This window comes from Lycorma delicatula, chromosome 3 (genome assembly GCF_047948215.1).
Source record: "Lycorma delicatula isolate Av1 chromosome 3, ASM4794821v1, whole genome shotgun sequence".
NCBI classification, from domain to species: domain Eukaryota; kingdom Metazoa; phylum Arthropoda; class Insecta; order Hemiptera; family Fulgoridae; genus Lycorma; species Lycorma delicatula.
The window spans coordinates 138,908,036-138,931,343 of NC_134457.1; the positions used below are offsets into that span (position 1 = coordinate 138,908,036).

Here is a 23,308-nt window from a genome sequence, read left to right on the forward strand (position 1 = left end):
GATACTGAAATTTTTAGGATGTTAATTAAGGAACAGAATTAGTATTTTCTTATGGTTTTTGATCTGAAAAATCAAATAAAGTAGGTCCTAGAACCATATCTGCAGTAGTATTTTTGAGAAGTCTGGGGTGAAAACCAATAAATTAGGAGACGGTTTGCTTTGCTTGGAGTTCTGCAATTGGTACAGTACAAACGACAGCTCTACAAGTATGTTTTATTTACCAACAAGGCAAATTTCACTCAAAATGGCAACAAAAACTTACGCAATGAGCATACATGGGTAGAAGTAGAAGTAAATCCTCATGAAACGGTGGAAGGCAATGTTCAACACCAATTTAGCGTCAATGTATGGTTTGATCTTCACAATCAGCTTTTTGAACCGTTCATATTATCTGGCCTCTTAAATGCTGAGTTCTGCTTGCACTTTTTTCATGAAGAATTGCCACAGATGTTTGAAGATGTTCTAGTGTAGAGACACGAAGTATACCTCAGCGCCACAATGGTGTGCTTCCCCACCACTAATCTGCTGTTTTCACTCACTTAAATCATTTCCCTGAGAAATGGATCGGTTATTATAAACTGGTATGTTTAATGCATTTTGGTCTAGTGCACTGCTTCCAAGTAAAATTTGAATTTTTCTTTGTTTTATTCTATTTATTTTATACCATTTTGTTCAGAATTAAATTCTCTACAAGTTTTGTTTAAAAGTTGTATGTGTTTATTATCCATTTAACAAAGTTATTGTTGTCAAACATATAAAAACAGTTTTTTTACCCCAATTTATTGGTTTTCACCCCAAATTTCTTAAAAACTACTGTATATATGGTTCTGGGACCTATTTTATTTGATTTTTCTGATCAAAAACCATAAGAAATCACTAATTCAGTCCCATAATTAATGTCCTAAATATTAAAGTACGGCCTTATTTCACGGGGATAATTTAAATCTGAGTGAAATCTTACTACTAGCCATGACTTGCAAATGAAACATTTCAGGAGATGCTTATGTGAACTATTTACATTATTTTCATGAGTAGTCTAGGTTATAAAAATCCCTGGAGAACTTCATGATCATGAAGATGATACATACATACATACATACATACATACATACATACATACATACATACATACATACATACATATATATATATATATATATATATATATATATATATATATATATATATATATAAAGTAATGAGACTGGTTCAGAAAAACTTTTTATTTACAATCCAGTTATTCATGGACTCTTATCACCTTTGAAATAGTTCCCTTGGGAAGCCATGCAATGCTTCAAGTAGTTTTCTCACTCTTGATAGCAGTGTTGGAATTCAGAAACTGGAATATCCTTCAGATGCTTGGTTATATTTTTTTTAAATGTTTTCTGTTGTTCCAAAATGGTGTCCTTTGAGGTGTTTTTTTAAAGTCGGGAACAGAAAAGAGTTGCAGAGACTCAAGTCAGATGAATAAGGTGGTTGAGGAACTACAGGAATGCTTTTCTTTACCAAAAACTCGTTAATTGAGAGTGCAGTGTGACAACGTGCATTGTCATGTTGCAGTATCCAGTTGTCTTTGATGGTTGATCTCATGCAGGCAACTCTTTTCGCAGTCTTCCAAGAATTTCTTGTACAGTCTGTTCTGTAGGCAAAACCTCCATATGGACAATGCCATTACTATCGAAGAAACAAGTTAGCATGATTTTAATTTTTTATTGCTCATTTTTGTTTTTTTGGACCTGGTGAGTTTGAAGTGTGTTATTTTGTTTCTGTTTCTCTTGCTCTGTTTTTGTTTCTGGGTTGTACTCAAATATCCAAGATTCATCACCAGTAATAACATTTTTTTAGATAATCAGGATCTGTTTCAATTTGCCCTAGATTGTGGCACACTTCCACCCTGTTATTTTTCTGTTCAACAGTGAGGTTTTTTGGTACTAATTTTGCACAAACTTTTTTCATGTTCAATTCATTTGTCAAAATTTGATGGCTTGTAGTATGGTTCAAATTCAATTATTGTGCAATCATTCTGACAGTTAATTATCAGTTGTACCGTATCAAGTCTGATTCACTCAACACTGTTGTCAATTTTTGATGTTAACGGTCTTCCAGAGCGTGGATCGTCTGCAACTGATTCCCAGCCATCTGAAAATGCTTTAAACCACTTAAAAAATTGGGCTCGTGGCAGAACGTCATCTCCATATGCCCTTTTCAATTTTGAAACAGTTTCAGTAGCATTCTCAGGGAGTCAAAACTTGATTCTAAAATGTTGCTCATAATTAGTGTCACTCATTTTTGTAACGCACAACAAAAACTTGTTTCATGAAAAGTTTGTTTCAGTCTCATGTGGCAACAATAGACTAAGAAATATTAATACTAATATAAATCAGCACTACTAGTAACTTTACAGTGTTGCTACTTTGAGGTATTGTAGAAATACTATATATATGTATATATTATTTCTACAATTTCGTTTACAAAAAAGTATGACTACTTTAACAAAAATTAGCAACAATCACTAATTTAAAATGATTTCTGTGTAAAAAATAAATTATTACATTCTCTCTACTGTGGAGAGCCCATCTACATTTTAAAGATTTTTTTTTCTTATCGAGTCTGTTAATAGGGAATATACAGTAAATTCTGTTGTTAATTTAAAGTTTAAAAAAGACAAGTATTAATTATGTTGTTGTCGTTAATCGCTTAATCAATATTAATGATTAAATTAGAAAAAAAATATGATAAAATTATTTCAATTATTTTTGTTTTTGCATACTAGCACATACTAATAAATCTAAAAATTAAGAGGTACTGTAATGCTTAAAATCAGGATTTACCTTTTTTTAGTGGTAATTTTACTTCTATTTAACGTTTGTTTAAAATACAATACAGGTTTTATTTACCTCATGGAATCACAGTGGACCAAGGTGACAATGTTTGGACTACTGATGTTGCACTACATCAAGTTTTCAAATATTCACAAGTGAAGAATAAACCAGAAACAGCAGAACTTACACTTGGAGAAGCATTTGTTCCTGGTAATGATGCAGTCCATTTTTGTAAACCAACATCTGTTGCTGTCACTTCTTGGGGTGATTTCTTTGTTGCTGATGGATATTGCAACTCACGGATACTTAAATTTGATAAAAGTGGCGTAAAAATTTCTGAATGGGGACGATCAACTATTAATCATGGTAAGTGTAAAATTTCAGATTTTTTCTTTTTTAGTTTTTCTGAACATAAGATAATTAATTAATCATGATAGAAGTATTTTTTTTTTTTTTTAAAGAAAGTAATAGAAGATGAACTCATGCTAGTTTATAAATATTTATTTAGTGTGCTCCTTTCTAATAAAAATAAATAATAATGTGGTAAGTGTATGAAAGAAATTTATTGCTTTTTTCACACACACATGTGCACGTGGACACACATACACACATATAGTGTTTCAATTTAATCGCCCCAGGTGATTTTCTCATAAACTACGTGCAATACAAAAAATGACGTGAACAAAAGTTACTAAGATTGAAGGAGGACACCAGATGGTGACCTAATTTCAAGGTTGACACAATTTTTTCAAATGGAATGACCAATTTTTGACCCCACCAATGAAAAGAGCAGAAAATTTTACATTAAAATATGTGGTCACACATATTACCTTTGATCTTTTTTGAAGGTCATCTGACTAACCATCATAGATAGTGTTATATGATAATGGAAAGTCATTTTAATACTCTATTCCATAGTTTGCGAGGAATATTCAAGGAATATTGTATGACCTCCAAAAATGTGTAACTCGTATAACATTATCTCTGGATAACACTATAACCCATATGCAAATATCAGATATATATTTTTTTTACATATTTCAATGAAAAGTTTTCAATGAGGAAATATTCAAGTGAGGATGCTCTTTCCAGACGACCCTGTAACATCAACTATGGTCACTGCTGCAAGGTGGAGCAACGAGCAGGAGTTTCAGAGCTACATTGGAACACAATTAGCAGATGCAAGATATGACCTCCAGGCAAATTCGTAAGGGTTTCAAGGAGACTGTGTCAGTAAGATAATCAGAAAATGTCCCAAACCTCAGACCAGTTGGGAGGGATTTAACACTGTATTGAATGGAATCAACAACATAGTCTACAGAATTCAGCACAGTTCAAGAACAAAGAAGATCGTGGTTCATCTGGATTGCCTGGTGCCTTATCAAATAGCTGTTTGGAACAAACAACTTTAAGGAGGGGGTAGTGTAACAGGACCGGTATAATGGATTTCTTCTAATTAATAAGAAAGTATGCGAAAATAATAACAAAAGGAACAATCCAGAAGGAATTAAAAGGGATTCCTTTCTCAGGGTAACAGGCTCATTTAAAACAATCTGTTTATAATACAGACAATGGCACCTCCAACAGCTGTTGTCTGACGAGAAGGGTTCTGGATTGAAATAAGAATTTATGGGAAAATGTAAGGTGCGGATGATGAAAGTTATTACAATTCAACAATTAAGGAATGAAGTGGGTACTAGATCTGCAGGCCAGCGGATATAAATACTGCCAGGACAGCAGGAACAGTTTGTAGTTAAGCGAGTAGTTCTGCGAGGCTATGTTTGGCATAGTTGTGATGATGGCGATATCAGTAAGAGTGTAATAACAATGAGTGAAGGAGTATGTCACAAGCATTCTAGTATGAACAGTGGCTGAATACAGGAAGTTGTTCAGTGAGTTATTGGTAAACAGTGAAATGTAGAACACTGGTATCCACGATCATGGATACTAGTGTTCTTTGGTGGTTGGGTTTCAATTAACACTCATCTCAGAAATGATCAACTTTAGACTACAAGACTACACTTCATTTACACTCATACATATCATCCTCATTCATCCTCTGAAGTAATTCTGATAGCTGTTCTGGAGGTTAAAAAAAAAAGTAGTGAAAGTAGCAGTATCAAATTCATTCACAAAGTGTAGGATAAATCTATTGTAAACATTAAAAGTAATAATATTTGCAGAGAATTGAATTGTATGAACGTTAAACGTTTCTAATATTATCTGTTGTTACATTTTAGCGGTCATTATAATGTTTTTAGTAAATTAGACTATTCTGGTTTTTATAATTTAACTATTTTTAAACGAATCTTGCCCTTATTTTAATTAATTTGTTTGTCATATATTCACTATTATTATTGTGTTGTTATTGTTATTACTACTACTATTATCATTATTAATTGTTTTATTTTTTACGCTCTTAGAGTAATAAATTGTATTTATAAGAAACTTTTAGTTTGTTTGTCTCTCTATATATTGGTCATGCCGTGAACGTGCGACAATATGCTTCCATCATCAGTAGCTTCATCGTCAACAATGGCTTCTTCAACTTCTTGAATAATTGTGATATACTTCCAGGACACATTTTTTTAAAGAATCCTCACAGGAAGAAATCTGGTACAGTAAGTTCAGGTGACACAGCAGGCTAAGTATCACACTGAAATGAGAGGTGTATCACTTTTTGAACATTTCAACGCTCCATTGCAACTGATAATATGATATGACATCCTCATCTCTCTACTATCTTCCTTCCTGCCTCATGAGAAGCTACTATTACAGATTTCAAATGTGCCTGTCAGCTTGTGCCATTCTATATATCAGCAGTTTATTATTTTTATAATTGTTTAATCTATTAATATTATCATGATACTATCAGTGAATTACAAAACCAGTACATCTTTTCTAGGAATTGGTGAACCTGCAAATTACATGTTTATGATTCCACATGCATTAACTTTGGCTGAAGATAAAGGTCTTGTTTGTACTGCTGATAGAGAAAATGGAAGAGTTCAGTGTTTTGATTGGCACAATGGCACCATTGTTTTCAAATTTCATTCACCATGTGCTGGTTCACGATTATTTAGTTTAGCTTATACTCCTGCTCAAGGTAAGCCATTAGATTTGATTTCTTTTTTCATGATTATTGTATAATCTTAGTTACTGGTTTATTTCTTATTTTTATCTAGCATTTCTTTGTGGTTGAAGTATAATGTTAATTTTTATAATTTTTTTTTCTAATTTATTTGTTTTTAACATTAAGATATTTTTAATTTCTTTAATTGTGTATGAAATTTGTCATTAATTTACTTTTAACTACTTACACCTGCAAGTCCACATGTATATCAATATTTTTTTAATTTTTATTATCTAAACTTGGAAATTAGCTATTTATGAGTTTTTCTTGTAAAATTTTGTAATACCTGACACTACTTAATTCTCTTGCACATAGAATATTTTAAGACTTGAGTAAAGTAGAACTTATATGTTTATATGTAGATATTTGATAATGGTATATAGTTCATTCGTGCATGAAGAAAGTTAGCACCAGTCTGTAACAATTCACTACAACTCCAAGCACTAACTGACTACGCATTTTGTTTTGGTAGAACAGAGCTTGTCAGTTTTATTTCTGTTTGGAATTGAATACAAACTTTTAAGTATGACATTAAGGAATAATTTTGTTTATATCAGATTATTTTAAAAAAACAGCCTGTATGAGACATAATTTATGATGATTAATTATCGAGGAATAAATTTTAAAAAAACAGCAAAACATTTCAATTAAAACTTAATATCCATTAACCAGCGGAAGAATAGATTTCCTAATAAAATTGTATTTTCAAGCAGAAAGTGTGAATTATAAATCTTTCTTTGAAAATGAAAGAAGTATTCTTTGAATTGTTATTTTTAGAACATTAGCATAATTCATTTTTTTATCTGTTTAAGTAATGTTTATTATTGTCATTATTAGAATTTATAAATCATACAGGGAAACTGTTTTGAATATTGTTTTAGTTATGTGATGTATAGGAACCAGTTTATTTAATGTATCTTCTATTGTTATTTCACCCTTACTTCATCACTTAATTTGCAGAGCACTATTCTCTCAGATGTTCCAGTTGTTGTAGACCATTAGGTCAGAAAATCAGTCTACTCTCTTACCGAGCATTCAAGGCACTTGTTCATTTCAAAATTTGCTTGCTCAAAAAAAAAAAAAAAATATATATATATTTCTAAAGTCAGTCTTTCTAAGACCCATACCCCCATACCCCTCTGTACTAATATATAATCCAACTTGATCCACCTAAGTATAGAAATTAAAAAGTAAGTAAGATGACACTATATTTTTTCATAACCTTTATAATAGCGCTTTCATGGCAACCCACATCTTCAGTTGTAATTTTTGTTTTTTTTTAAATGTTTATATCGAACTATATATTAAACTCAAAGACAATTAAAATATATTAACGATTTTTTCATAGTATATGAAATTTCTTTTTTTTATCAAATTAAAATGAAAGATTAAGAATTAAAATATAAAATTAAATCAGTTTTTTATTATTAAAAATACCAATTAAATGTTTTTTTTTAATATATAAAAATTCAATTATGGGAATTAAAAACTACATATATAAAATATGATATCAGAATTGATAAAATTAAAATAAACAAATAAGTTGGATAAAATATACTATGTGCCTTGCCCAACCAATGTTATAGCATAGTACAGCTGTTGGTGTATTATGTACTATGTTCTGAACAGCATCATGGACTCATGTGTTTGCCTGCCATAAAGAGTTAAAGGAAGGACAAGAACGAGTGGAAAGTCAGGAACACAATCTGTCCTCTGACCAGCATTACAGACAAAAAACATTTGCGTGGTTTGAGATATTCTTGAAGGTGATTGATGGATTAATAGTATCCGAAATTGCAGAAGAGGTCAGTATAAGTTACTGGAGCTGTCAAGCGATCATCACAAATAACCTACAGTTCCGTAAAGTGTGTGCCAGATGGGTCCCTTGCTTTTTGACCACAGATCAGAAGTTGAGATAGTAGGAGGCCTGTCAGAGGCTTACAGCAAGGTTTGCAAAAGAAGGTGATGCATTTTTGAGTCAGATCGACACCTGCAACAAAACATGATTCACTACTACTCTCCCCAGTCAAAACAAGTCAGTATGGAGTGGTGGAGGAAAGGAGAGGCAGCCCCAGTGAAAGCCAACACTCGACTGTCTGCTGACAAGGTTCTTTCAATCATTTTTTTCAACCAGCGAGGAATTTTGCTCATTGGTTTTTTGCATGAGCAATGCAAAATCGATGCTGCTTACTACTGTGAGCTATTGAACGAGGTGAGGGCTGCATATCGCTGCAAAAAACGAGACCAACTGATTTGAGAGGCCATCTTCCTCCATCACAACGCCAGGCCCCATACTGCAGCTCTAACAGTCTCAAAACTAGAAAAAATATACTGGACTCAACTTGATCATCCTCCCTACAACCTGGACCTATCGCCCTGTGATTTTCATTTCTTTGGGGCGTTTAAAGAAGCTGTAGGAGGGCAACAATTTGAAGATGACAAGGGTGTGGAGGAATTCATTCGCAATTGGCTTCTGACACAACAAGCTTCATCCTACAATGCTGCGATAAAAAACCTTCTTTCTTGCTGGGAAATATGTATTTCTAAAGCAGGAAACTATGTAGAAAAATAAATTATATTTGCCTTATAATTTTCAGTAAATAAATTTAAAAAAAGTAGTAAAATCTCATTTATATTTGATTTACCTTTGTATTTTAATTCTCTTTGAGTGGAATCGGCAGAGATTTTGTCCAGCAACGATGTGGCCAATGCAGGCTCTAGCCAGAAATTTGGCAGTTGCCCTTGGTGCATTGTGGTACAGTGCCAGATCAGTAGGTTCTTGTTTAATTTTGTATAGATGTCTGCCTGTTTTCCCTTTTCTCCATATTTGTATATTCAACACTCTGAGTACTCTGGCCCTCCTGCTGGTCAGGGAAGAGTGAGAAATTGGACTGGGCACATGTTTGCAACAGCTTATGCAGTTTCATTGGCTTGCATATTCTTAATATCCTACAGTGTGCAGGCATCCACTGGAAGACCACTCTTGGTTTTGGAGATGTGTTGTTTCTTTTCAAAATCTTTCACCTTTCTGTCTGATTTTAATTTGTTTTAATAAACTGGAATCCTGTTCCCATTGTCCATTCTTTCGGATATCAGCTCTTTCAGCAGCTCTTTTTTGTCTGTTCCTTCAACAAATCCGTCATGTATTCTTTTGTTTATCATGTCAAATATGTCAAATGCTGCCACCTTTTTTGATGTTGACTTTCCACTACGCTAATCGTGATTTGCTTTTTGATAAATTTCAAATTTGCCGACTGTTTCCACAGAGTGTTAAGTGATTTCTTTGTATGCATTTCAGTGAGTTGTTGCCTTAATTTTAACAGTAAACAGATTTTTTTCAATTGATTCTTGTTCTTCATTGCTAGGTAAAGAAAAAGAACTCTGCATCACATTCCATGTAATGCATTCATTTTCATAGGAGTGTTGTGCATCTTTATTTTTCCTCTACCAAAACCTCTTCTATAAACTCCATTCCATCAAACATTTCCAAAAATCTTTTAAATAACTCACAACCTTTAAATTTTTGATTGCTGACTTAGCAGTATTTGGGAACATATCCTTTGGTTAATTCTTGCTTTTTTTCATCACTCATCAGAGAATTAGCAACATGGTTATGTTGTCATCCATTTCATTAATTACTATTTCTTGATCAGATGAAAAATTGCACTCTGCAGTACTTGCAGTTGGTATTGTCTCCACTATCATGTTAACACTTCAAAAAGATTGGTATCAAAATGATCGTGAAAAGAAGATAGGGAATTGTTCTTGTCCAACAGGCAGCAGATACTAGAGAAGAATGGCAGACACAAAAGAATGGGGAGAAAGCAGTTTGTATGGGTGTCAGCCGGGTAAACACTGCCCTGGTAAAGAGAAATTTTTCATTGTTACAAATGTGCAATTATAGTTAGATTAATAGTTGTTATATTCATTTCAGTGTTTTAGTGATGAATATATTTGTGTTTTTATGCTACAGATTGTAACAGGCAAGTTAAAAATTAAAATAAATCTATTTGTTTAAATTGTTATCTACTTGATAATCCTTTATTCCCCATATGACCTGACCCTATTCTCACTATTATAAAGTTTTTAGGTTAAAATTATTTTATTCAAATAATATAAAAATCAGCAAACATGAAATTCACATAGTTTTTTCTAGATTCTTATAAATATTATTATTGTAAATAATCATATGCTTTTGTGTATATGTGAGAAAAAAATAAAAGTTATAAAACAAAATTGTCATACTGAAACCAGCGACCTATTGATTATGAGACTTGGAATGTGAGTTACTGAGAAATGGAGACATATCAGAAGCTGCATTCTGGATTTAAAGGAGGGATCTCTGCTGTCTTATCATCCTGCAAAAAGGCATCAATAAACCCTCTTAAAAGCTTACCGCCTGCCCTTATAACAAACAATAGGTTTATGCCTAATTATAATCACTTTAAGATGATACATGAATTTTGTTGTGAAAAATGTTAATCCTAAATGGGATATCATCATCAGTTTTCAGTTTTTAGAATTATATAAGTAACATTAAATTAAAAAATAAAGTAAATATCATGTAACTTAGGACTTTAAAATTCATTAATCACTACTTACTGAAGATGCGTTTCTTAAAGACAGATTATGCTTTTTTTGTAAATTAAACAGCGTACAATATGTAAATGTTTTATGTATTTTACTAAAACTTTTAATTTTTTTTTCAAATGATATTTATTAAAAATCACAATTGCTGAAAAGTTTTTCTGTACGTATTTATAAATTGTAACTAAAAAACTTAAATCTTAAAAAAAAATTAAAGTAAAAAAATTCAATTTTGTTATGTTTTGTCCCAACAGAAATGATTGATGTAAAATGTTGTGTAGGCCACCAGATTTCTTCTTAATGTACTAGCCAGTATGTCCTATTGAAAACATGCTATCAAATGTTAAAAGATTATTTACTAGCTAGCTGTATGTTGCAGTTTTATCATAGATATAGGGACTTTTTAATTTTGAGAGAAATATGAGAGCCAGTCAAAGATTATTTACACTTTCCATTCTATAATCTACTAACACAAAGGTAGGGGTTCAGTATGTTCATTATTGTTTTATATAGTCACCTCCCTTGTCAGTGCACTTGGTCCAGCAGTTCACAAGTTTGCATATACCTTCCAAGAAGGTTTTTTGGTTAATTGCAAAGCCATTTTCACACTGCTTCGTGCACATCTAAGTCTGTGGAAAATCAACAACCTCATAAAGCATCCTTGAGCAGCCCAAAAAAATGAAAGTTAGAGGGAACAAGATTTGGTCTATAGGGAGGATGTTCCAGTACCTCAAAATTCAAGTTGTTGATGGTTTGAACAGTATGGCAAGTCATGTGCAGACAGGCATTGTTATGCAACAACAACACTTTTTCTGACAATAGACCTCAGCATTTAAAGCACTCTACCTGTATTGTGATGAATTTCATTTATAAATTTCAGCCTCTTTCACACACCAACCAAAGAAATTGCATTACTGCTTGTTATTCCTCCTTGTTGCAAACTGCTAGTGGAGCACACATGTTTTCATTGTAATAGTTAGTAGGCAAGTGATGCGGTTGGGATCAAATTTTATAATATATGCAATTTTTACATTTATTATTATTTATCAAACTAGTTATTTAGTTTCCTAATTGTCATACATAATACTTTTTACTTACAGCAAGTGTATTAAGTGTGTCGTTTTGCAATTTTTTTATGTATAAAATTAAGTTGGGAATTTTTATACTAACAGAATAATTTTTTTTTTTTTTTTTTGTTAAACTGAATTAATTTTAATAATCTTATTTTGCAGGAGGACTATTTTTTGTTGTCAATGGACCAGAATTTAAACAGTTCCCAGTGCCTGTTAGAGGTTGTGTTATCTCTGGGCAGAATCATCAGGCATTATTTCAGTTTGGTGAAAACAAATTGACTTCTCCTCATGATATTGCTGTTTTATCTGATGGAAAGACCATTTTTGTTGTTGAAATTGATCCTTATAAAGTTTGGAAGTATCAGAGCAGTATGTTAATTGTATTCTTTTTTATATACATTAGTATTATAATTATTTGAACTTAAAATTTATCACAGGTTGATGTTTTCATATCATGAAGTTTTAATAAATTATGGTTCACACTTTTAATTAAGGCTTAGTTTTTAAATTCCATGAGATGGATGAACAAAAGTTTTTACTTTATACTGACTCAAGTTACACCCATTCTTATTATTCTCTATTGCTCTCATGTTATTAATTATCTTGCCTTATAAGCAACATAATTTCAGGATCAGTGAATGATATGCTATGTATATGTATTTACATATATATGTATCTATGTATACTATACAAAACTTGAGTGTAACTAGACACTAAAAACAAATGTAGTTGTATATTGCTTTATTTTCCAGTTTTTTTCTAGTTTTATACATTGCTTCTGTTTCTATCATTAGTTGTACTCATTTTTTAAAGTTAAGCAGTTTTCAGGCATTCTTAAGTAAAGTGTATTATGTTGTTATTACACTATTTTCACAGTATGATTTATTAGTATTTTATAAATTTTTATTTTCGTAACATTGTTTAATGTTGTCTATATCGTTTACAAAATCAGTAAGCACTACTTTTGTAGTGAGATTTTCAGCTCTTCACTTTCCGTGAATCATTGAGATGCAAGCCAGAAGAGATTGTACTCTCTGGGTGCAAGATGAGGATTGTAAGGGTGGTTATAAAAAATCTCTCATCCAAATTTTTGAATTATTTCTGTTGTGCATGTTCTGCGTGTGGACGCACGTTATCATGAAGAAGAGCAATTCCTGATCTCAGTATTCCTCATTGTTGATTTTGAGTGGCATGACACAGTTTAGAGAGTATTTCACAATAGACTTATGATGTGATGGATGTTCCAGGTTCCATGGAATCGGTCAAAAGCACATCCTTTTGGTCCCACAGTACAGTTGCCATGATTTTTATTTTAGGCTTGTTTGAATTTTTTCAGTTTAGATCAGAGGTTCCCAAACTTATTTTTCTCATAGACCACTTTCAAAATTTTGCTGGTTCTGGTGGACGCCCTGCAGCTATATTTCTACCATATTTCCAGTCGACGAAAAATGTGAAGATTAGATCTAACTATGAAAATTTGCGTTACGGCTGAGTTCCACGAACTAACAGCTTCCGAAAAAAAAGTGAGAATTGATTGGTTAATTTTTGATTGACTGTGCTGTGAGTGAATGTCAAAAAAGTAAAGTTGGCCAATCAAAAAAAATGCTTCCATCCAACTTTACAGTTTTGACATCTACTCACAGCACAAGAAAGCAATCAATTTGCACTTATTTTATTTAGAAAACTTCCCATTCAGAGTGGTAGAAAGCAAAAGAAAAATAGTATATTTTTTTGTGTTGCATTTATTCAAATATGTAATCGTTACACTATTAATTATTATTGTTATCATATTGCAAAGTAATATAATAAAATTGTCATATTATAATTAAAATTAAACATTAATAACGTAATGTAACTTCTACAATGACAATCACAAAATAGTTACAATTTTAATGGGAGGGATGTACTTGATGGATTGACAGCACATTATCAATATTTTGCTTCAGTTTTGTTTAGGAATAACCGCAAATCTCCCCGTTCTGTGATATTGAATCTGCTCCTTTTTTTGATAAAAGGTTTGTAACGACACTAAAACTTTTTTCGACAAGATGTGACGAGGGAAACGCTATCAAAAGCTTGCTCGCAATTCCCCATAGTCCAGGATATTTTTCTGGTATTTCTGCCTGCAGCCAAAATGTTTGATACCCTCTTTTAAATATCACCTTCAGCTCCTCATTAGTGCTAAGCTCGAGTAGCTCCTCTTGTAATATCACATTCTCCACTTCCGTTTCATCAAATGGATTTATGATCCATGGTGTTATTTCCATTGTCAGAATATCTTCAAATCTGATTTTCAAGTCATCATGCAAGGCAATTAAATGTTGAACGTATGTCTGAATATCCTCATCTAGGCAAGTGACACCTTGTGACAAGTTTGAAAACTGTGAAAATACGCGCCAACTAATATTTTGCTTCATAAATTTCAATTTTCCAAGAAAAGCTGAAATTACACCCTTTGTTTTTATTAAATTGAGACTGTCCCCTTGTAATTGTAAGTTAATGTCATTAAATTTTTTGAACAAATCTCAAGTACGCGATGTCAGCTTTCAAAGTGATCAGGTTTTCTTTTAAATCTGAGTCTTTACCTTCCAGAAACTCTAAAACTGATTCAAAAAGTGAGTAAAATCTTGTTAAACATGCACCTTTCGACAACCAGCGTACTTTAGTATCTAAGAGCAATCATTGGAAGTCTTCATCATTTTCATCGCACAATTGGGCAAATAAACATGTATTCAATGCATTGCTTCTTATCTTGCATTCTTGTATTGCATTCTTCTTATCTCCAATGGTGTGCGGTTTTCCAGATTTTGCTATAAGTAATGAAATATTGTACGATACCCGCAAGCCATCATCGTTACTTTCAGACGTTGAAGTGAACATACTGTGCACAGTAGGTCTCTTTTCATATTTTTCCTTCAATGTTTGAAAATATTTCAAATCTTTACCTATTTTATCAGGATGACACCTTCTTAGATGATCTTCGAGCTTCAATGGTTTCATAGAGTCATTGCTCAAAGTTTTGCTGCACAAAAGGCAATCGCTTGTCTGCCTTTGATGGAGGAAATCCAAATTTTAAATAATCAACACTGTACAGTCGACATTTCTTCTTAGATTCAGCCATGTTTCGTATCAGTTACGTACCGGTAAATAAAAAAAAAACTTTGTTTTATATGACTATTTTAACAGAATAGGATTAATTAATTATTAAAAGCAATAAATCGGTAAGATCCATAAGAAAGTTTTATGAAAATGGCTGAACCGATTTTAATGTGATATAAAACATTTTTTCATTAATTATATTTTGATATATTTCTGTAAATTCTATAGAAAATACTTTTAAATAATCAATATTTTGATATCACAACTCTGCAATTTTAATCATTTATTTATTACTTTGATGCACGTTACAAGTACGTAAAGACAGGTACAATTTATGAAAATATACAACGTGTTACAGAATAAGGGTTACAACTGGAAAATGGTATGTTCAGGATCAGTTTTTAAGTCGATTCTAATAGTTTTTTTTATATATCTAAAAAAAAATTTAGACCAAAAATTAATAAATCCTTAAACAGAAGAGATTTCTTCTCGCAATTTCTTCTCGATTAAACCTCGCCTTTTTTACCTTCGTGTTTTTTGTAATTTGTGCATTTTTTGTTTACTGATGTGTACAATAAATTGTCAAATAAATAATTAAACAATAAATAAAATAAAAGTAAGTATAACAAAAAAGCAGGTAAGTACTTACTACTTTTTCCGACACTAGGAAACGCTAACATCTATTCACTTTACTTTTCTTTTTGAAATTCCGGAAAAAATGAGTAACGTTTATCCTTGGCAATCGTATTTATATTAGTGAAGAATCAAACAAGTTCATGTAAGATTGCTAGCACACACACCACAAGTCATATTTCATCCCTTTGCACGTCTGAACAAGCGATGCGGACAGCGGCGGCGCTTTGCAAGTCTCGACATGTTCATTGTACTGAATATGGAATATGCAAGTTTTTACAAGTAACAGTCGCTGAGCTTCTCAAAAGATTATCTGCCTAGATTGATACGCAAAGTCAAGCCAACATTTTAGTTCTTCACTATCAAAACCAGATGAATTTTCGTGGACTCCCGCTTACGAATTGTGAACCCCCATTTTTTTGTCACGCCAACGTAGACCCCCATCAACTCTCCCGTGGACCCCTGGGGGTCCACCTGAACCATTTTGGGAATCAATGATAAACGAACTGGAATGAAGCCACTGAATGGATTGTTGTTTTGTGTCTGCATTAACATATGAAATCCATGCTTCATCAACAATGACAAAATGGGAAAAATTCATCTTCCTCATAGTGGTCATGAAAAGCACATGCTTATGTGTCATTCTCTGATCGTTGTGAGCACTTGTTAACATTTTTGGCACCAATCATGCAGTCATTTTATAATAGCTTAGAGTGCCAGTCATGATTCTTAACAATGTTGTCTTTAAAACTTCTGAACATTTTTGGAGAAAGCTTACTAATCATAAAGCGATGTTTTCCTCTCACTTTTGCATTCACATGTTTAATGTGATTGTCAGTCTGGACACTAGGCCTGTCACTTTTCTGTTAGTTGTGAACATTTGAAACGAACTTCTTTAAACTCATGACACCATTGCTTCTCTTTTCCTTCACTCATTGCAGCAGGCCTATATGTTTCACACAGTTGATATTGAATTTCAGGGCATTATGTCCTCTTGCATTTAGAAATCCAATTACTGATTGAACTTCACAACTGGTGGGATTTGTTTACACCACACTGCCTCACAAAGCCAAACAACAATGAACTGATGGCAGTATGGTGGTTACATCCCCAAAAAATCACTTATAGCTCCTATATTTTTACAAACCATCAGTGATGCCAATTGTTATATCTCATTTGTCCTTACTTTTTTACCATGCCTCTTATTTATTAAATATTAAAAAGTTACTTTTTAATTATCAAAATATATACATTTCTGCTAAGATGTCATAATTTTTGTATTTAGTAGATTTATCTACCTTTCTTAGCTTTTTAAAAAAACAATGACTTACTCGCTGAGTATAGTGAGTTTTAAAAATGGAATATTTCCAAAACACATCAACAGGCGCTTTAGTTATGATGAAGCTAAGAAAGGTTGATAAATGTACTCAATGTAAAAATGTTTTTAATGTGTATTAATTTTAATTTGATTTATTTTTATAGATGATGTCTTCAATACTTTTATGGTAGGAAATAATATGTCAACTATAAAATCTGTGGCGTCTTCTAAAGAAGAAGTTGTTAAAAGTAAGAATAATGCATTTCATCTGTTTGTTTTAATGAGATTAAAATCTTTTTACCTCTTTCCAATATTCTGTACCTTTTATTCAAATTAAAAACAGCTTCTAACAGCTTGCTTAGCTGATAACATACTAACAAGTTACTTTGATACTGATTTCAAATTTAATTTTAAATAAATTAACAGTTTGTTTTACTTTTTACTGTACTTTTTTTTGTTTCTTTTTAAATTACTTTATTTTTTGTTATATTTAATTTTCTTATTTAACATATGAGTTAACAAAAAACACTGCATTGAAAAAGATAACACGGGTCAACAATAGAAAAGTTGTTTGAAAACTAATAACTGATTCTTATAGATTTTTGTATACTGGTTTTAGGAAAAATAGTCAAAAATTTCCATCATGTAAAATTTTTTCACTAAATCAATTTATTAAAATATTCTCAAAATTGATAATCAATATAAATCATTGAATCATAAATTAAACATATGTTAATTTTTTTGATACTTTATTATGGTCTGGTTGTATGAAATGAATATAAGTAGTGTTCATAATTTTGGTTTGATTCAATAAGATGAGTTGAAGTTATTTTATTTGTGCTGTCCTTGTGTTTTTATATTTTGAAATGGCTTCAGGGGTTGTAATTATTCACCTAATAACCTCTGTTATATTTGTGAGGAGTTTTTGGTGAAAAAACATCAAAGAAACATTACAGACTGTTAAAAAAGTGTACTACGCCTATTTTGGGGTAAAACTTGGTGACCAAGATAAAACATAGGCTTCTCGTAGAGTTTGTTCTACTTGTGGGGAAGAGCTACGCAAATAGACAAAAAAAAAAGTTTTTTCAGTTTGGAGTACCAGTGATCTTGAGATAACAACAAAATCACAGTGATAATTGCTACTTTTATTCTTGTAACTGTACATGGGTTCAATTTAAAAAATGAGAAAAAAATTGTATCCAAACTGTTATTCTGCCATACACCCTGTACATCATGGCCCTAGTGTACCTGTACCTTCAATTCCAGAAAAACTAGAAGATATACTGAACTACTTTGAAACAGAGTTGCAGGATGATGACAATGATAATGATGATGATGTTGATTTTATTCGTGGTAGTTCTGAACCACATCTTTTTTCACAGCATGAACTGAATGACTTTGTCAGAGATTTATGTCTTCCTAAACATTCAGCAGAACTTTTAGGATCTAGACTAAAATAAAAAAAACTTACTGGACCCTGGCACTTCTTTCTCATGGTACAGATACTGAGAAAACTCTTTACTCTGTACTTTTCTAAATATGGAAGATTAATTTAACAATATTGTAACAATATTCCTGGTATAATGGAGCAATTGAACACAAAGTATGATGTGAATGAATGATTCATCCAAAAGAAGCCTCAAAGCTATTATTCTTCATAATGGCAACAAATGTGCTTCAGTGGCGGTAGGACACTCCTTGTATCTGACAGAATGCTATGAGAATTTAGAATTAGTTGTTTAGAACTGAAATATTGCGATCATGAATGGATAATATGTAGTGATGTAAAATAATTTCTGTTCTTCTTGGGCAGCAGAGAGGATACATCATATATCCCTGCTCTTATGTTAATGAACAGCTGGGACAAGAAAGAACATTGGACCAGTAAAGAATGGCTATATAGGGTATTACTAGATTTCACCAACATATAAAGCAAATAGAACAAATATCGGGGAAGGTGGAATGTGAATATGATTGCAAATTATTGTTGGTGCATCTATACAGACAATCTGCAAGCTGACTACAACAGAAAATGTGGCTTGAGAAGCGTTGAAAGAAAAAGTAAAAGGCAGTATAAAAGGTAAGAAAAGTTACAAAAATCCTTTCTTTAGGTCTTATTACTTTTTTATAAAAAAAAGTTTTACACAAGGAATACTTATATAATACGCCTTTTTTTCTATTTTCTTTTTTTAGTATTGTGAAAAATTCTTATGTGAGAAAAAACAGCGGCCATATTTGAAATCAGCGCACAATATAACATAAAAATCAGTTATCAGATTATAAACAACTTTCAAATCCCTTAATTTTGTTAACCTGTGTAATTAATGTATTTGTGCATAGATATATAAAGTAATTAATTATATTTATTTATTACTATTATTTCTTTACACTTTCTATATTTTTAATAATAAGTTTTTTTTTTGTGAAAGAGCATTTTTAATGTTTAAGGTAAATTAAAATGAGAAACTAAATAATATCTTTTATCAAAAATATTAAATAGATTTAAAAAAAAAAATGATTACCAACTTATTAACTGATTAACTTAAATATTTTTACAGAATAATCTTAATTTGTATGAGAGCCATATTAATGATGTTTGCTGTACACTCAAGATCTAGGTAAACAGTGTGAATGTTTTACAAGTGCTAATGTGCTGTGGTATATTTGGGTCAGTAAAGAAGACGATGGGAAAATATTTCACTCCTTACTTTCTAGGGAAGAGTAGCTTGTGATGTGTATTTTTCTTGAAAGTGGCTATACTGATTTTGAGATAAACTTCTGAGATCAACTGTCTCATTTTAGATTACCTATAATTTTGTTTGGCATCTAGCAGATAGACATGTTTTTAATTATTTGAAACATTTTATTAAAATGTGGGATGTACAAAAAGAATATCAGGTTTTAATTTGTAATAATATAATATCTTTTAGATGAGATGTACAGTGTTGATTTAAGGCTTGAATCAAAGAGCAAAAAGGTGTTTTAGTTTTGGGACTGGTTGCAGATTGATTCCTTATCTTTCCACTTGCCAAAGATAGCAACTCCAGATCAGAAAACTTTCTGTTTTGCAGTTTGTTAAATATGAATCACTAGTTACAGTTCAATGTCTGTTCTGCAGAAAGTTTAATTGTGATACTCTGTTTAACAAAATAACATTCATCAGTGGAAAAATTAATTTAAAAATATCAGATGTTTGTGTAAATGGAAGAGTATGTGATGACCAAGGGGTCTAAATAGAATGTTAAACATGACACGGAGGGAGTCTTCTCTATGTAATGTTAAAAAACCTATTAGGAATGCCAGTTGTGAACTAGCTGTGCTGGTGATGCCAGTGTGGAGAGTTTTAAGGGTATGCTTACATATGCATCTATGTAATTTTCAGCTGTTACAGGCTTTGAAGCCTACAGAGTACACTGTGCATTCAGACTGTAATAAAAAATGTTGCAGCAGGTAGGTGATGACTTTGTTGACCATGTTGTGTTTAGTAAGTAATGAGTCAATATTTCATCTTGGAAAAGTTGGTGGCAAGTTCTTCGTGGGCTGTCCTTTTTTCACTGAAGTAAGCATAACAGGAACTGCTTATTTGGATATGCTGCGCACTTAACTCTTTCCTCAACTGCAAGATGAGGAACACCACGTCACACTGGTGTGATGTTTTAAATTTACATCATTCCAATATGGCAGTGAAGTTTTCTTGTTACAAATTTTGTGGTTATTAGGGTTTTTATTTTCTAAATTTTTATTTTTTTTTGTTATTAGTTAATGTAATTTGTTTAATTATATACTGATTGATGATGCAGGATCCCACAAAAGTCGACTATTAGTATTAGTTTTTTTTTTAGGTTTTTCTGTTATTGTGTTGGTGGTTAAGTTGTTTTTTTTTTTTAGTTTAATTGGCACAGCAGTCAGTATGTTGATGAATTATTTGAATTTTCAGAAAGTTATCTATCCTCTATTAATATTGAATCAACAGATATCTGCAAATCTACATATGTTGATAAATTTATTATTCTAATCCTGCCATATAAGATTAATCTGAGGGGTGTAGTTGCTTTTCCTCCTTTTTACTAGCGATGTTTCTGTAGCCTAACTGTTAAACTAGTATACTTGTATTGTGGTTATAGTGCTACTGAATGTTTTCAGTGAACAAGTTGTGCATGAAAATAAAGCTGTAATGTAAGTTAAAGATTAAAATTTTTACCTTGCCATTTTATTTTTGTTGATAATTTTGTTTTTCATCATGGTATTTTTTTACAGTTTTGACTCAGCCAATACCAGTATCACCCAGTGGTATACTTCCTGCTATACTTGTAACAGCAGCTGCACTTCTTTTTGCTGGTGCTTTGTTGATTGCTGCAATAGTTTATTCAAGAGCTAAACGTAGAGGTAAGCTGTTATTAGAAGAAGAAAATCTTTTCTTTGAGACTAGAAAACTAGTCCCCTCTGACTATTAATATTTGTAATGTAATTTTTTTATGCTTGATTTAATGGATCATTACTCTGACCAATTATAATTTAACCAAAATTAATTAATATCTTGTAACTTTTTATACATTATTAAAATTAAAAAAAAAAAAAATGCATTAGTTTCACTCACTGACTTTATTATTATTATTTGACGTGAACATCAGTCTTAATGTTTTATGATGTTTTGTACTTGAAATTCTTTAACACTTTGAAGACTGTTGGTAATATGCTTGCTTTATCACTGACAGACTGAGACTTTTATATAAATAATTTTTTTATGTACCTAAGATAGTTTGTATTGAGATGAAACCAGTTAAAAAAGTCTGTTATATTTGTGAAAAATTTGTATAATGTTTAAAATCCTGCTTATCTACACTGCACCTGTTTATCTACTTCTACATGTTGAATTTAACACTTGGATTTTCATGACTAAATTAAGGAAACAATTTTCTGGTATACTGAAGGTTCTAGATTTTAATTCCACTTTGTGCTTGGGAGTTTTCTGTCTTTTATTAATTTATTGCTTACATACATGAGTTACACTGGCATCCATTATTTAATAAAATTTAAAATGTTAAACTTGTTTTTAACTGTATAAAAGTATTAACTTTCTGTTTTATTGCTGTTATAGAATGAATCTGTTTCTAAAGTTAAGTTCACCTTTGTTCTAACAATCTTACGTAATGGCATGATACATTGCGAAAAGGGGTGCATGTAAATAAAGAATATACAGAAAAAAAACTAGTCAGTCTTTTTTTATTATTATTACATGTGCTCCTTATGATAGTTCATTAATTACTATTTTGGGGGAATTAATTTTGATTGAATTGATTCTGTTGTTTGGGAATTGATATTTAGTTCATTATTTACATTTTTCATTAATTATTGTTTTTATTAATTTTATTTTTGTTCATTAATTATTTTTTTTAATACATTTCTTCACTCAGCACAGTGTAGTTTCTTTTTTTGTGATTTCTTTCCTGAAACTTTGTAATTTTTGCTCTGAATGCTTTAATGAAAATTTGTGTGATTCCATTTGTAATTAAAAATTGAAACCTAAACTTGTCAAGATGCTGAGAAAATGAATGTAATTTGCAATCAATAGCATACATGAAAGTCTCTCCCAGTCTTAGATTGTTCTCCAACATTATTACATCACTACTTCATGATCACAGTAAGAGTACATTCTAAAACAGTCATTTTAAGTACTGTTGTACACATTAATTTACCTATAAATATATAACCACTATACAGTAAAGATAAAATAAGGCAGTAAAAGTAACAAGTTTTAATAATTACTACCTGTTTGATATGTACAGTTATGAAGAAACTATAAAGTTCATTTACTTTAGCATGTAGATCTTGTTAAGAGATTTTATCATAAGATTTCTGTTTTTAAAATAATACTAAATGTCAGACTAAAGACTTAAAAACTCATATTCATTTGAGAGAACAGATGCATTATTGTGTTCATTACAATAAATAAGGTACTTATTTCATGATTTTAAATAATTTTAGACTCTTTGCAGTACTTAACAATGTAGCATCTTTTGTTTTTTCGTAAGATGTTAGGTACAGAAGCATTCAAATAGAATCATGTAGATCATGACCATAAATTGTGTCTAATTCCAGGATTTAGTCTGTGTAACTGATCATCCTAGATTCATCATGCCTAAAACTTTTGTGGTAATATAGAGCTATTTACACAGTTTTAATTTTTATGGAAGTAAAAATAATTAAAAATATCATTAATTGGTATATTGTCGAATACACCTTAAACTAACCATTGCAAATCCATTTCCTTTTAAGAAAGAGGTTGTTTCTTTTAAATAAAAATTTAGAGATTTACAAGAGAAGATTTCTGTGTAATTATTAAAAATGAACTAAAATAATTTCTCTAAATTTCATGTAACCAAGAAGAGCAACATCATTGGCCCAGATTGAAGCGGAAAAACTTAACTATGTTTTTTCTTTTTTTTTTAAAACGTTTTGTATGTGCCTCTGTTACATTTATCTTTTTTTATAGTTATTCAGACTTGATAACAGTACTGGTCTACAGACTTATAATCAAATAGCTTACTGAAAATTACAAATAATTGTTATATCTTAGTGGATTTGAAAAATGTTCATTTCACTCATGTAAGGTGTGGTATCCTTAGGAGAAAGTAATAATTAT

General features: G+C 31.2%; 1 protein-coding gene across 4 annotated transcripts in view; it reads left to right on the forward strand.

Annotated features, from left to right (window-relative positions):
- The window catches only part of LOC142322044 (peptidyl-alpha-hydroxyglycine alpha-amidating lyase 1-like), a 58,001-nt gene that overhangs the window by 16,908 nt on the left and 17,785 nt on the right, over positions 1-23,308 (forward strand). For all 4 annotated transcript variants that reach the window (XM_075360655.1, XM_075360657.1, XM_075360658.1 and 1 more), the window contains exons 4-8: positions 2,887-3,188; positions 5,728-5,928; positions 11,775-11,984; positions 16,830-16,913; positions 20,923-21,051. In XM_075360655.1, the coding sequence (XP_075216770.1) occupies positions 2,887-3,188; positions 5,728-5,928; positions 11,775-11,984; positions 16,830-16,913; positions 20,923-21,051 (926 nt within the window). The remainder of the gene's footprint in view (positions 1-2,886; positions 3,189-5,727; positions 5,929-11,774; positions 11,985-16,829; positions 16,914-20,922; positions 21,052-23,308) is intronic.